Source organism: Chelonia mydas, chromosome 11 (assembly GCF_015237465.2).
Source record: "Chelonia mydas isolate rCheMyd1 chromosome 11, rCheMyd1.pri.v2, whole genome shotgun sequence".
NCBI classification, from domain to species: domain Eukaryota; kingdom Metazoa; phylum Chordata; order Testudines; family Cheloniidae; genus Chelonia; species Chelonia mydas.
Genome location: NC_051251.2, coordinates 32,488,714 through 32,505,119, shown reverse-complemented (window position 1 = coordinate 32,505,119; position 16,406 = coordinate 32,488,714). Strand labels below are relative to the sequence as shown.

The 16,406-nt window shown below is 38.7% G+C and overlaps 1 protein-coding gene across 12 annotated transcripts in view; it reads right to left on the bottom strand.

Annotated features, from left to right (window-relative positions):
* The window catches only part of MARCHF7 (membrane associated ring-CH-type finger 7), a 34,833-nt gene that overhangs the window by 15,011 nt on the left and 3,416 nt on the right, over positions 1 to 16,406 (bottom strand). For 10 of the 12 annotated variants that reach the window (XR_005227240.2, XR_005227241.2, XR_005227239.2 and 7 more), the window contains 3 exons: positions 13,423 to 13,582; positions 4,515 to 4,676; positions 1,655 to 1,826 (listed from right to left, as the gene is read on the bottom strand). Coding sequence is in view for 9 of the 12 variants with exons in the window: in XM_037911866.2 (XP_037767794.2) it covers positions 1,655 to 1,826; positions 4,515 to 4,676; positions 13,423 to 13,582 (494 nt within the window). In the remaining 3 variants the exon portion in view is untranslated. Of the gene's footprint in view, positions 1 to 1,654; positions 1,827 to 4,514; positions 4,677 to 7,789; positions 9,266 to 13,422; positions 13,583 to 16,406 lie in introns of those variants that run through there. The other 2 variants (XM_043525174.1, XM_037911870.2) reach the window with 2 other exon arrangements.

Sequence of the window (16,406 nt, the reverse complement as noted above, 5' to 3'; positions counted from 1 at the left end):
CTGACCACAAAAAGCAGAGATGGTCAATGATGCCATGGTTTGTACTGAATATACAATGTATTATCAAAGTGGAGGTGGGGAAGAAGGTAGTGGAATCCAACCATTTGTCAAATTGCCAGTGTTCTCAGATTTTGAAGAGTGTTTAGCTGGACATAAGGTTATAAATACAGGTCTGTATACAAGAAGGAAGTCTTGACAGAACATTTTCATTGTGTTTAACACTGGATTTTTCTTAAAGTTATAAGCTTATAACAACCCTACCCAGACCCACAATCCTAAAATACTGCAAAGTATGGCAAAACCACTCAAGTACCCCAAGCCAATTTAACTCTGCCCCATTATTCTATCCTACGTAAGGTAAGTGTGATACGCCAAGCCTCTGATACCTTGGTGGTTTGGCCAGGATCCCTGGTTTCTGTGGCCTTCTTAAAATCCATACTATCACTTCTCACTTGTGGCTGAAGCCACCTTAAATCACATCCATCTTGGATTAAGTTGTATAACCTTGGATGTAGGCACCACTAATGTTTCTATAGCTGCTAGGAACCAAAGCGCTGAAGACAGCAACAGGGAATATACACGGTTTTAAAATGACTCCATGTCTGACATGACAGAAGTATACTGGGAAGATGAGAAACTACATTTCACTTTAGCTTTTATATGAAGAGTAAGAGGAGAACTCTTGGTACCGCAGTCTTCTCAAAGCAGAGTGAATAGAAGAGTCAATGGCATACATGTATTATTATGATTTGAGGGTAATCTTATTAATGTCTGATAGGATGGTGTGAAGCATCCTATTCATAATCAGTTCTGAAGATATGAAAATATTCTGAATAGAGAGGGTAGGGTTACAAGACCATACCTAAGGTAGTCTGTGGTATTTTCATAACTTTCTGATTTTATTTTTTAAATTTACCTTCAACTTTAGTTTTAGCTTCTACACTTAAACTGAGTATTCAATTCTATTCCCACCCCATGGACACACATTCTAGACACATATTTACAACCTTAACTCCAGCAGTAGTTAGATTAAGCATTCTCTTAAGAATCTAAAACCATATCAGTTCAGTGTTGTCTAATATTGTCTTGAAAGCTCTGTTGTCAAGATGGCCACCTTTAGCCCATGGTTTAATAAAAAAAAAAAAAAAAAAAAAATCTGCTTCTAGCTCCACCTCTGCCCATAGTATTTTGGCCAGCTGGGGTATTTAGGGCTATGTGAAAGGCATAGCTAGGATACAGGGAAGAATTTGCTCCCACGTGCCCTACTGCTCTTGTGTACCTATTAAATTTCATTAAATTTTGGTTCCAAACTGCATCAGTAAACAGCTGCAGACTTTCTTCCTTAGGACTCTGACATTTGGTTACCTTAGTCACTCCATTCACCTTTAAATAGGAATGTTTTCTACTAAAAAAAAAAAAGTGATTTTAATAAAGTGGTCTCTTCAAAACACTAAGTTAATATTTTCCTAGACACTGATAAGGATACCAAAATTGTGAAAACCGTTTGTTTCTACTGTTTAAAGTTTATTTTGAATATCTAAGTATTTAAAGCCTCAGTATTTATCAGCAGATATTTACAACTTGGTAAAAGCTTGCTGTTCAGAACTACATTTTATACATCTTATTTAGCACTAGTAATAAAGACATCTCTTACCTGAAACTGAATTTAAGCCATTACTTCTCACAGAAGAGGTAGATGCATAGGAAAGCTTAGGTCTCTTTGAATCACTATCCCGCTGCTGGTTATGTAGTCTTGAGTATGCTCCCTGAGTTCTCTCAGATTCACCATACCAAGTAGATGAAAGAGGAGAGGAGGAGGATGTAGACTGAGTGTTTATATATATATATAAAAAAAGAAGTTATGGAAAGTAATTTCACTTAAGCTTTTTACCTGTAAAAACAAGCTTTTAAACTACCTACCTGTATATGGCTAGAACCAGCTTGGTAAAGTCAGCAAGACAATTTGCATTGCCTAATTTGCTTATAAAAACAATGTGGAAAAGATCCACAGGAGTGCTATAGAAAAGCTGCTAATTTACCTCACAGTAAGCATGACTTGGTTAAACAGTTAAAAGGATTTAGTAAAAATAGTCCTTTAGCTGTATTTTAGGACTTATGCCAGTAGCCTTGATTAGCTTCTCCTTTCCCCCCCAACCTCTCCTTCCAACCCCAGGGTTTAATCAGTTTTTCTTAAGGAACTCTTCCCCATTACACTGTTTTGTAACACTGAAAAGCATTTCCCTCTGATATGCAGAACACTGTCACTGAGCCATGTTTGAATACATGAAGGTGTCACAGCACTGATTTTTTTCCACATTGTCTACATTTTTGAAGAGACAGTAAAGATTATAATAGCCTTTACAGTTCACAAACAGCTTTAACTGCTCAATTCCATCTTTTAATGCTCATTTTATTAAATGTTCTTGATATATATATTCCCCAAATTATTCTATCATCTGTTTTAGCAACCTAAAGTTATAGGTTTGGGCTAGCAATTAAATCTCTTGCTTCTGAAGACTGTGACTATGGATAAAATGTTTGTTATAACTTCTTATAGTCAACACTGAACTGCAAGTTATACGATCAGCAGCAGACCACAATTGACTGCTAGTCGCTAATACAAGTTAGGAGGCAGAATTATAAAATTATTAGGGCTAATAATATTATTATTATTAGAGGAAATGAGGCATACATGTATAGTTTTACTAAGATTTGTGTAACCAGAACAAAAAAAAAAAAAACTTCATGCATCAGTCAGTTACACCTTGCCTTGATACTTCACCTTCCTGTCCTATTACTGGAGATCCTTCCTATAAATCACAATTCAAATTTATTTGAAGAGAGTTAAGGAAAAGCTTAATTTTTTATATAGGGTTTATGCAAAGCAGCTGCTTTTACTTTTTATGACTGGGAGCTGTACTAGACATTTTTCCTCCGTCATTTAAAAAATAAATTAAATAAATAAATATAGAAACTAGCTTCCCAAACCTAGTACAAAACAAGACTCGTAACCCTGTTTAGCAATCACACACATTGAGCAATGAAGCTAACCTAAAAGCAACAATTTCAGAAAGTACTGTGTGGTGCAACATCCCTTTGCATTGCAGCTCAAAAGTCACTTTAGGGGGAAAAAATAAATTTATGGAGGGCAGGGGGAGAGAGAACCCCAAAACATACCAGTTTGAAAAGCCTGCAGTGCCTACTAACTACCGGGACAGGCCTTTGAGAAGCAGAGGCACAGCTTGTACTTCAACTACATGCACACCAGGACTTCCCTTGAAGGTTGGCAGCCCCACACCATTTGTTTTCTCACCCACACTCTGCTTACCTTCAACTTTTAAGTTGGTGTAAGAAACCTGTTTAAACTGTATGTTCTCTCGGCAAAGTTTCCAAATATCTCCCTATTTTAAGAGGTCACAGACCTTTCCATGGCTTGCCCAGTGTTCTGTCTTACTACTAATTTTTTTTAAACATTTGTTGCCTTCAGTATTGTGCATAAAATGTCATAAATAGCAAGCTTCAATTCTGTGTGGGGACCAGACCCAGATGAAGGCAGACATTTTAGGCCCCAGTTCCTGGAGTCACAAAATATTAAAATTTCAGCTTCCATTTTAAAATTATGCAACCATGAGGGTCAAAGTAACTTGAAAACATGATCAGGGTGTAACAGATGCCTGTCTGAACCAGCAAGCAACCTAAAACAAGAGTTCCCCTTATTCATCTTAACTCTGAAAACTATTGCCTCACTCCTAGAAGGAGTGGAGCCACGGGAGTGCCATAGTGTTAGTTTGGGCATGGGTGGGGCCACAATATGCATTTAAGAGTCAAGTAATCACCCCCGTCTTTCCCCCATTATGCATACAACTGCTTTAATTTTAAAATGGAGGATTTGCAGAGCTATGTCCCCTTCAAATTTATATTTAACTATTTGTAAGGCAATATTTATGTCACAGAAACCGTGCCTTCCAGAGACCTCTGACATTTTTTGCTTCAGTCCCTGGGGCCGTGGGACTAGAGCTGGCAGCCAGCAGGGCCCCAGCAACAGGGCAACAGCCTTCTCACGGTTCCCCTGTGGGGTCCTGCGACAGGCGACAGCCTCCTCCAGGTTCCAGTGACAGAGGACAGCCTCACATGTGGCGAGGACAGGAGAAACCATGGAGCTGCAGCAGCAAACATCACAGACAGGTCACTGCTTTTGTGAATTTGTGTTTATTGCCCATAACCTTTCTGGAACTTTTACATAAGGCTAAGATTTTGTCGTGGTTATTTTAACTATTTGTAAACTAATCTAAAATAAATCTAATTCAAGGAATTCTTTATAATTGCTGTATAAATGTCTTAACAACTTCAGTCCCCTTTTTTCCCTTCCTCCCCCTCACTGTTAACTTGACTGAGTCTATCAAACTTATTTTAAACAACATAGCAGGGGATTCCTACTAGCAGGTTTTTTGACCTGGAAGATTTGTAAGTAAAACCTCTGTTCCCCATATATTTTATATATTAGCAAGTCTCACCAATCTGCTTCTGCTTCCCAAAAATCTTCCAGACCATGGACGATCAAGTGTCCCCGAGTAGCGAGTTGGAGAGGAACTAGAAAGCTTCCAAGGAGCTTCATGAGCTTCTCCTCTTTCTCCAATTCCCCAGTCTCTACTGGAACTATGCAACAGATTGGATTCCTAGAGAACAACATGCATATTACGTGTAATTATAATCAAGGTGGCGTTTTTAGTCATGCTCTGAAGACTGAGTACCTATTAAGATGGTGGCACCAAGAGTCAGGAAATTTCAAAATTAAAGCAGGCACTCTATCTTTAAGTGTTTTGGACTTAAGATATGGGCGATAGCAATTCTTAGATTTAAGGAAAGATTTGTGGGCTGTTTTGTTTTCTTAGTGGGGTGGGTTGGGGGGGGGGGGGAGAAGAGGTAGAGAATTAGCTTCTGTCTTTTCTGCTGCCTCAGATTCCTCCCTGACATTAAGCTGTTAATGGATTTTTATACTGAGAGGAGAGAAGCAAGGACCCAGTCCTTTTGCTGGAAGATCTGAATAGTTGTCACACATGCAGCTGTAACCCAAACTGTAGAACTCTGTCAGTTTATGGAAGCTGAAGTCTCTATATCCCCTTTCCTATTATTTGAGGGTAGGAAAGAGGAACTTTTAAGTTCAGGTTTCCTGTGGTGTGATACCACTACTCCGATTCTACAGCAATGAGGCTTTTTTGTTTATAAAAAAAAAAAAACACCCCTCCCCCACCCCCTTAGGACACAGACCATCTTTCTACACCAGAGCAGTAGTAGAGGACAAAACTACATTTGTTTGGTTCACCTTAACACTGAATAGGATGAAGAATTACATTTTTGCCATCCCCTAGAGCAGCACTCTGATGAAAAGAAATCCTGTCCTAACAAAACAGATGAAACGAGGGAGGGTAGTTTGTCAACTAAATTGGTAATGTGGCTTATTAGCAAAGTAAACCAATGCTGTTACTGTAAGAACATTTCACATAACATCTTCATAAAATTCACTTTGTTCTTAAGTGTTCTTGTTTCTTTACAGGCCACAACCATTTTCCTATTCTGCTGCCTCTCTTCTCCTTACTCCTCTGATATGTCCCCAAAAAATATATTATACAGACGCGTAAAGGATAGCATCCTGACTCTCCATCCCCTTGCTCAGGGAGTACATTAGGGAAGTTTCACTTTGTAGGTCTGCTACACAACCTCTAGCGCAATTACATGCAGCCCTACCAGAGAAGGCCTACAAAGCACAGGGCCATATGGACGCAAAACATAGCAATCACTGGGGGGGCGGGGGGGGGGGGTGTTGGGGGTGTTACTTGAGGAAAAAATTGTTTAGTAGTTGGGTATCTATGTAGCTGACTCAGACATTGTGCAACAGCACTGAAATTATAAATAGCTATTTTGGCATGCATATTAAAGACAGTTCTGTATGGGAGCTTTGCAAAATACTGCTGGCTGACTAACTTCTGTACAAAATGTTCTTCAAATTGCTGGAAAAGTTTAGTGTATGGCAGTAGCTGCAACTAATTTGACTTTTGTATTTCCATTCTCCCAACACATCCAAAGGCTGCAGTTCATATTCTAGACAAATAGGGAAGTTAACAGTAATAGGATTGGAACATCACACTTCTGGAGAAAATTACAAAATACAAAAATTACAAAATCTCTAGGTGCTCTGATCAACTAGTACAGAGAAAGTTTTAACATGGTTGACATTCTTGAGGTTCCATATCAGCATTACTTAAGAGGCAACTTCCAATAAATTCAGTAGGAGTAAAATCAAATGGCATTTCTAATGACACCTGAAATTCTATTTATATGGAAAGACAGCTGTTTTTTTCAAGTGAGGCACAGTATGAAAGTTAACTTCATGCTATGGAGTTAAATTCCATGTCTATGTCTTTATTAAGTTACTCCTTCTAAAAGATATCTATAATTAATGTATTACATATGGGAATAAACAAGGTTTATTAGCTTTTCTTTAAGATCCACTTTGACTAAATTGGTTCCCACAATGGCTATGGGACGCTTAAAATATTTTAGATACTCCTTTTGTGATAAGCTTCTGGAATCACTTTCTAAAACACTTAAATTTCAAAATTACGTTTTTTAAATCTTAAACTATTCTCATCACTAGGAAATTCAGGCATTATCCAACTTTAAGATACAGCTGTGCTTTTGTTTTGTAAAACAAATCAGTTACATGTATTCATAACTTCCACTGAGGTGCGTCACTTGCAGCATTGTAGAGGCTTGCAATATTTTTCTTTATTCTCCAGCCACTAAAAACCTGAGAATTTTGGCTTTCATTTTAAAAGATTTCTAGTCCCCGTGCTTCATACAAAATCTTGAAAATATGACCCCAGTGAACCAGAATGGCTCAGAAACCAGAATGTAACGGGAAAGTTCTGGTTTTTAAATCTCATAATTTTTAAGACACTTTGAGATCCAGCTTGTGACTTTTTCAGCACTGGAGGGTAGCAATACTACATTTGGGACTGAAATTTTCCATGCTTGATCTCTGTCCAAAGGTAGAGATTGGATGTGTTTACAATTTTGTAAAGGGGTATTCTGCTTTCTTTTTTGCAACTGTTTAACCACAATCTCACGGCTAAATCTTAGAAAATGTTTTTCAAGATTGGAGTGTGTATTTAAGAGTTCTTTAAAGTCTTAGTTTATTTTTTCCTAATTTTAAGAACTCCCATTAAAGGGTTTTTGCTCAGTATAGTAGGAGAGATACTGGAATTTTAGTTTTTTTTAAAAATCAGAAATTGTTACATTACCAAAACCAGAAGTTGCAGTTTCTCTTATGTTCCCACTTAAGTTATATACTGCTGGTGTAAATGACACACAGCACTTATTTTATGGTGCTGAACAAACAGTCCTACCCTAGAGTTTCACACATACTATGCAGTCCAAAACAAACTGAATGGTGAGTAATTAAAGCAGAAACACTACATAAAAAGGCGGTGGTTTTTTAGAATAACTTTAAACAAAGAAAGTGAGGTTTTAGTAGGCCCTAAAAAACAGCACAAAAATCAGAGTGTCCTTGTCAAAAAAGAGCAGCTCCCAGGAACTCCCAGTTTAATTAAATCTTATTTGTAGGAAAGGAAGGTGATAATTTAAGATGTTTGCTAGCAAGTTTCACAAAACTTTTGGAAGGTTTATAGAATAGAAAACCAAAAAAGCTTGCATTTATAATGCTCTTACTTTTAGAACTCTAAACCATGTAAAAATCACACTTACTGTGACGACGTGGAGTTTTATTCACCTTATGTTGCATGAGTGTCTTACTGTCCTATTCGAATACCGTGCGTACCTCTGCTTCCCTATGTACTGTGACAGTATTTCAGTGGTGGTAATCGGGTTGCCCAGGAAGCAGGACAAAGAGGAGGAGCAACAGGGTGTCGCAGGTCCGATCACTGGTAGCTTGGTAGTCTGCTTGGGGGGGACTGAAAGAGGGGGAGTCCAGGCCATCTGGCCCAGGACTCCCCATGGACTTGGCTGAAAGTCAATGATTTCTGTGTTAGCAAGTTCTGTTCTACTCTGTGTTCCTGTCAACTAACAAACCCTTCTGTTCTACTTACTGGCTGAGAGTCACTGCTGACTGCAGGAGCTGAGGTGCAGGGCCCTCTGGCTTTCCCAAGAGCCCCGCCTGGGGAAGACTTGCTGCAGGAAGCGCACAGAGAGGAAAGGGATGCTGAATGCTCCAAGGTCCAACCCAGGAAAGTTGAAGCTGTGTAAGCTTCTTGCCCTGGTGATAATATGCTCAGAGAGAGGAGGCATGCTACACCAGAGTCCTGACAGGCTTCGTATGGAGTAGTTCCAGAGCATTGGCCGGGTGACTCTGTGACACTTACGCTACACAAAGAGAGCATTTACTACTGTCAAATTATTTCTACTCTTCCTCAGATGGTTGGAGGATACAAATGCATCTTTGTTTGGTTTGACTTTTAGCCTATTAACCATGTCACGCCTATAGGCGGTTAACATCTGATTTAGTTCTAAGCGTAAAATCCATTTGAAATCTTGGGAAAACTATAGTACCTAGATGGATGGTCTTAAGTTATTGGCTACTCCCATTAAAATTTAAACTGTACCAATTTTTTCATTTCTGATTTGTTCTGCCTTTGAAAGTTAGTTTTCCTATTAGGAGGTAAGCTTTTCAATTATGAAGGCTCTTTAGTTTCGAGAAGATTTTGTATGTGGGTGTATTTTTCTTCCATTTTATTGCAATATCATTACCTGGTATCTAATTGTTTATAAACAAGAACAAAAAACACACAACGCACTGCATCCCATTTTGAAGGTAATTATTATGCAACTGCAGCAGCTCTTAGTGATATTTTGTTTGTCAGGTTTCAGACTCAATCTTGAAGTGACAAAAACCTGTCAGTTCTATTCCTATGTGTGTATATTTATTACTTATTCAGGATGAGCTGGCTCAGTTTGCCTGGTCACTTGAAATCTGTACCTATAGCAACACTGGAATCTGCTCCTAAAATTTCTTAAGACAGCTGAGGTCACATGAGAAGAGACAAATTGTTCTCAGAGATAGTTTGGCTCTATATCTAAGTACCAACACATGAAGTCTGAGATAAGTTTCATTGACGCTCGGTGCGAAATTCTTACAATGCAGACTTTGCAACTAGATTCCAGACCTTGGAGTGTTATGAGGAGATCAAGAGTGATATTCCAATTTAACCAGGGAAAGGGCAAAATGGAATAGGTCATTGCTAAGAGAGTTTATTTCTAAACAAATTAAACAGTCAAAAACATTAACATTTTTACAGTGCCATATGAATACTAATAAAATGGTTCTACATGTAGAGAAGTATGCATCATCCCTTTTTTAAGAGGAAGTTAGACTTAAGTGATTTATCCATTGCTATGTAATGAATTGGTATAGCTAGCAGCAGAACTCAGGAGTTCTAACCTTACTATGAGTGAACATGTTGAAAATGTTCTAACCTCTGCCTAAGCCATCCTCTGCATCCAATAGGCCTGGAAAGTCATGTATTCAAGACACAGGAATGTAGGCAAGATCCATGACTATATACCTACTGAGCAATACATGATAACTTGAATGATCTAGTACTCAGAAAATTAAATCCAAGAAACAGCTTATGTAACACAGTGCTCCTGGATGGACTGTCAGCAGTGACTGAACATCTGACTTCTGGATTCTGGAGCTTGAGCCTATGCTAAAAGGCATGCTTTCTTAGTTTGAATGTTGCAGCAGATTCAGACTTATGTGACCCAGTTACTCAAGGAGCAAAGAGCCAAGTGTTGTTGCTTAGGGGTTCAGATCCCAAGTGACCAGGGCAAATGAGCCAGCTAGCCTTGAATAAGCATCTGTTCTCTTGTTTACACCCAAGAAAGTTTAACATGTTACGGAATTTAATCTCCACTAACTGTGCTACTTTTAAACACCATAAATCATGGCCTGCAGGATTTAATTTCTTGAATAAATTAGCTTTGCTTCCCCCGTCCTCCCGCAAGCAATTTGCTTAAGAAATTTGTGTAAAAAAATTCCAACGCTAACCCTCTATCTGTGATATTTAACACTAATTAGATGTGTTCCTATATAAGCCTATATAGTTTCTGCAAAATGCGTCAGTCACAAATAAGCTACTGCAAATTAAGAAGGTAAAGTCCTGAATCCTTCCAGCTCCTTCTTGTATATGATGTCGTCTTTCAGAGTAAGAAAGACTGACTAAAAGTAGCTTCAGAGAGCTTCTATTTATAGAGTCTTAATGCTGCTAAATTACCAAAAAGGTAAGATGAAGCATAACAAACCACACTTTTGTCTCCTTCTATAGTTTCCACTATGTAAGACAATGCCTCCACTTCAATTTAAACCAAAACATCTTAAGAGCAGTGCTAGGACAGATATATTACACTACAAACTCTAAACTTTGAGGATAGTTTAATAGAGATGTGCAGAGGAGGGCTGTAACTTCTGTGGACACTTGAAGGAAAAAGTCAGAATTGTCTGAAATGAGTATTTTGAAGATTTCTGGGTGAGGCGGATGAGGAGAAGAAGGGAGAAAACTAAATAAAAACTGACAGTCTAGATGTTCTTTTTATGGACTGCTCCTGTAGTAAAGGAGGTCTGTTTCTTACCACATGTACACTGCCTAGCACAACAAAGACCCAAACCTTAGGGATTCCAAATGCTACAGTATAAAATACCTACTGAGTTGTTTGGTAGTCAGGGTTGTAATACGCACACACCAAACCCATAACAAAAGAAAAGAGTTAAGCCATTCAACAGATCTACTGTTTCACCCACAGGCACACATTTTACCATTACCACAACTACTATATGCCACTGACCACCTACCAAAACCCTAATTCTGCTTACCTTTTAACTTTCTGCACGAGCCCTCTTACCCAATTATTCCTCCCCATCAACAGCAGTTGTGGATGTCTGATGGTGTAGTTGGCTGTGTTTGGAGAGAGGAGTGTGGTAAAGGGTTGTGTGTAGAAGGCTGGGATGATACTCTGCTTCCTGCCTAGTGATGCCAGTTTAAGTGTGTGGTATGTGGTAGTTTTGGTAGTGGTTAGGTGTGTGCTTATGAGTGGAATAGAGGGTATATACTGCTAGGTGGCTTAACTTTTAACTTCTTTGCTTTTCTGGGTGTCAAATATTCTGTGTGTGCAGTAACCCTATTTCACAAAGTTTGTATATTAACTTCCCAGGTTTTTAGTGCTTAATTTGGGAGGGAAGTGGACCTGTTTCTCTGGAAGCAGTGGGAGTGGTAAGTGTTCATCACTACACACTTTATCAACACAGCAACTTTCTTCCCTTCTGTGCTTGTAGGGGGGAAAAAAAAAAAATCCCCAAAAGTGTAGCTGCTAGTTGAGAAGGTTTTATGTGCATCAGGCTCTTTCAGCAACCCCATCAACCAACCTTGTGTGTACAGCACAAACTCTGGTTTAACACGAAGGCTAAAAAGGACCCTAAATCAAGTTTCTTAAAAAACACAAACAAAAAAAACCAAACCACACACACACCCCACCACTCTATTCTTTGCATCAGATCCACCTGCCTCTCTAGATAAAGTTTGGTAATGTCTGAGTTAATGAAAAGTAGGACTTTAAGGAAAAACATTCAAAACCCTCATTTCAGAAACTTCCTATTTAAAAATGCATACAGAGCAACTACACAGAAAATTAACAGGGCATCAAAAAAGCAACCCCGTGTAAAATTTCACACCATTTAGCCACCTGGTTTTAGAAAACAGGGATGTATGCCTCATTATTTATCCATCTGATAAATGACATACACTTTCACACTGTCAGTCACAGCTAGCATTCTCTTTACCAACTGAAGGAAGGTTACATCAGCTGTATACCTACCTCCACATTTCCTTTTCTAGAAAAGGATAGTGTTGATGTGTTCCCCATTTGAGTTAATCACTGAAACCACTATTAGACAAGACAATGAGGATTAAACAGAAGTAAAGCCAAGCAAGTGTGGTAACAAATTTGCTGATAATAGGGAAAAGACTACTCCTATTCAAGCCAGATCATATCCCCAAAAGTGCACTTCCACAGAAAACTAGTACAGGATTACCAGTTGAGCCTAGGCAGTGTGGTCCAATATACAGGTCATCAGGTTGGGAGTTAGACTTGGGATCTATTCCCTGTTCTGGCATACCTGATGTTACACACCAAGCAAGTCAGTTTCCACACTTAAAGTGTTTCCCCACCTCTGTAAAGCACTGTGTGTGAATGAGTTAAGAGTACTAACTATTAACACACAAATCTTGGTACATATTTACACTTGCAAGACTTCTTTTCTAAAAGGAATTTGGAGAATCTTTTGTGAATAGTGTCAAATCATTAACTGAAGTGTAACATGAAAGAACTCACTGATCAATATCTTGCATCTAAGACTTCCCCCCCAAATCTACTTATATACAGGTTAATCCTTAAAGTGTTGATTTCTAGTTTACTAAACAGTCTTGTTCAAGACTGTGTGCTTAGGTTTGTGTCCCTCTGGTGTAATAAGGTAGAGCATCAATCTTCTGTGGGCCAAACAGATTCTACATATTAATACAATTAAAGTCACCTATATTGATTTATATTTTAAGTTCAGCTTGTTTCATATGTATTTAGATAGAAACAACCTATGTACAGTATTGTCTATTTACACACTCGTGTAAACTAAAATCAGGTAAACATGACAAAAGGCTAATTAATCAGCTGTTAGTATATTGTGTTGAAGCACCCTGTTCTAGACACAACTCAGCCTTCTCAGAGAATGTTCTAGTTAGCATCCCTTATGCTTTATCTCTAGTTTTGCTAGCATACTGGCAGAATGACTTGAAGACTGAAGGTCTTCTCACTCCTTTATATCCCTATTCATGCCTTACAATCTTCAGACAGAACAAACAGTTAAATACAACAGATCAGGTATAGCTTATTTTTTGTGCTGTCATTTTTAGAATTGAGACATGACACCATTATCTAAAACTAAAATGCTGTGCTCTGGCAATAGTAAAACTTATGGTCCTCACTTCCCTGTCAAACCAGAAGATCCCGATTTTACTTAAACAGACTTCCCTCAGGATTCTATACTATAATCATCATTCCGATAGACAAAGGATATGCATAGGACTTATTTAATGATGTTCCTTATTCAGCCACTGATTTAAGATGCTACATACCAACAGTAGTGGGGAAAGATGGTAAAACAAAGTGACTCTAGGCGATTTCGTAGCCGTGCAAAGCACTACCAGTAACAAGGCCAAATTTTTGCATTTATCTTGTTTGTGTTAGAAAACATGTTGAAATTCCTCCTTATATTGCTCTTGAAATTAATCTTGCTAAGAATCCTGCCCAAAAGAGGCAGATACAGATGTTACTTCTAAAAGCAAATATAAAATGACTTACCTGACATCCAGAATCCAGTCTCAGTGAAGATTCTCTTGTATGATACGCATCAGTTAAACTGCTTCCAGACAATGTTCTGGCACTTAAAGAGGAGGAACTGGAGGGTTGAACTGATATCCTTCGAGGAATCCTTGAAGGTTTAGACTCCATTCTCAGTGTTCTACGAGAGATAAAAGTTAGTTCCCCCCCCGCCATTTTTTTTTTTTTTTTTTGGTAGTATAGAATGCAACAACAGATGGGTATACATTAAGTTTGTCATCAATACTTATTGCGCACGTGCTTTGTATAGTGATTTTAAAGCACAGGCCTGGGAACCAGGAGACCTACGTTTTAATTCTAGAATTGCCACTAACTTGCTATATGACCATAAAGTAAACTGGATCATGTTTTACCTTGGCTTTCCTTTTGTAAAAAGAGGATAATACTTCACTACTCTCTGCAGGTCCAAAAAGTGGGTTGAGAAACTCCCAGAGTAATGTACATTGCTACTACACTGGTGCAGCTCTCTTCCTTTTGCAAGTCTCTTTCAGTTCTTCTCTTCCTACCTTTATTCTGGATGGTATCCTTATAGTGCTTTCTAAGCAGCAGCATAAAAGTGGCATGAGCTTTGTCAGTTTCTTTATGCCAGGAATGTGTGCAAGGAACAAGGACAGACACACACGACTTAGGTGTGCAGAGAAAGAGGAAGATAGAGGGGCCTCATTCTGTACTACCACCTGCACTCACATCAGGGTCAAATTAAAGCAATCTGTGCCTAGGGTACTAATCCACAAGAGGACCCCCTATCTCTCCCAAATAATGGCCCTGCCAGAATATCACCCTCCTAAGGGTAGCAGCATGCTTCTGAATTAAGATGACTGGGCAGTTCACACCTCTTAGCTACTGTTTCATGCCCTTTGCAGCTTCAGACAGACATTGGGCACTCAGGTCTGTTCTACACTTAAAATGTACATCAACATAGCTCCAGCATTCGGGGTATGAAAAAGCTACACTCCTAAGAAATGCAGCTATGCCGATAAAACCCCTGGCGTAGATGCAGTTAGGTCAATGGAAGAATGCTTCCATTGAACTAGCTACTATCACTCGGGAAAGTAGGTTTGTCTACACTACAGACCTTACAGCAGCACAGCTGCGCCGCTGTAAGGTCTCCCATGTAGCTGCTCTGTCAGCAGGAGAGAGCTCTCCTGCCAGAATAATTAAGCCACCCATAATAAGCAGCGGTAGCTATGTCCGCAGGAGATATAATGCTGTCCACAGCCGAGCTTTTTGTCTGTTAAACTTTTATTAGTCAGGGCTGGGGGTTTTCAAAAGTGTTATGTAGATGAAGCCATATAGTGTTCCTACAGTGATGGAAAAAGCTCTTCCACTGCCATAGGCTGTACCTACACTACAGGATTATCCTGGCATAACTACGACATAACTATGCTGCTACAGTACCCATAGTGTAGACATGGCTTCAGTTTGCGTTTTAAAGCTTTTCCTGGCATACATGACTTGAAACTTATTCTGATTTGATAACATTTTACATCCACCAAGGGAAGAAGTTGCATGGAAATCCTGCAAACTATACTGTATTTGTCACAATAAAAGTTTCACAAAAATCTTTGGCAGAATCAGTGGCTCCCTAGATTTTGCTAGATATTTTGAATGGTAGCTTAAGACACTTAGAAAAAAGTAAACTCCTACATGGAATCATTTCATTTTCCAGTTCTAGCACTTTAGGGCTTGTCTACACATAGACAACAGGAATAAGAGTGTTAGTCTAGAATAGCTATTCTGTTTTAAATTGTCTTTACATGAAGTTATTCCAGAGTAAGTACTGTTTCAAATAGTACTATTTTAAAGCACCCTGGGGAACTGTTAGTGCATACCAGCAGGGTTTATGTGAACCAGTTAAGTGTGTGACATATTTATACACTTCAGAAATCACATCCCATAGGTGCATTACCCCATTGTATAGACATGCTTTTATTTCAGAGTTATTCTTAATAATTCTTTCTGTATAGCTTTTCCCAAATACCTCATGATGAGCCCTTGAGTATTTTCATATTAACCAGTACAATTTAGCTACCTTAAAGGCCAACACATGACTTAAAAGGATTGTTTTAAACCCAACAAAAATTAGTAGTGTTAGTACCAGGAATCTGAGCACAATTTTACATTGGGGAGGAGGAAGAAACCACCGCAAAACTGTCCCAGGGGACTTAATCTAAGTAAATGATAAACGTAACTTTAGATATTCAAATTACCATTGCATTACAATGTTACATAATTGTGTTCCACAAACTCTGTGGGGAAAATATACTGGTTGTCTTACCAGTGCTAAAATATATTCATTTGACAGCTTTTTGTATAATTACTAGGTTTGACCATACTTAGCTTAAATAGGCTTCCTTGGTTGACAACATTCCTCTATTCCCTGACACACTCCCTAAAGCATTTTATTAGCTACAACAATACCTGCAACTTACACAAAATACACAGCATTGTCTGTTTACTTGACAAATTACATTAAAAAGGAAACCTCAACTGACAAACCATTACAGAGTTTTACTCTGGGAGGGGCACTGGGACCTTACCCAACTCCAATCTCAACAATGGCAGAAATATGACTGAACATGGATTCATATGGATTCAAAGTAGCACACTTTTTTGCAGGTTCTAAAATCCATTTAGACACTTACGGATTAGAGAGTTGCACTGAAAACATTCAAAGTGGGGGGGGGGGGGCGCAGAAGAGAGAGCGATAGCTCAGTGGTTTGAACATTGGCCTGCTAAACCCAGGGTTGATGAGTTCAATCCTTGAGGGGGCCGTTTAGGGATCTGGGGCAAAAATTGGGGATTGGTCCTGCTTTGACTAGGGGGTTGGACTAGATGACCTCCTGAGGTCCCTTCCAACCCTGATATTCTATGAAAATAGATCTGTGGTACTGAAAACAGTTTTTATAAAAAACTAAAATATGACAAGTGTATTTTAAGTGTTC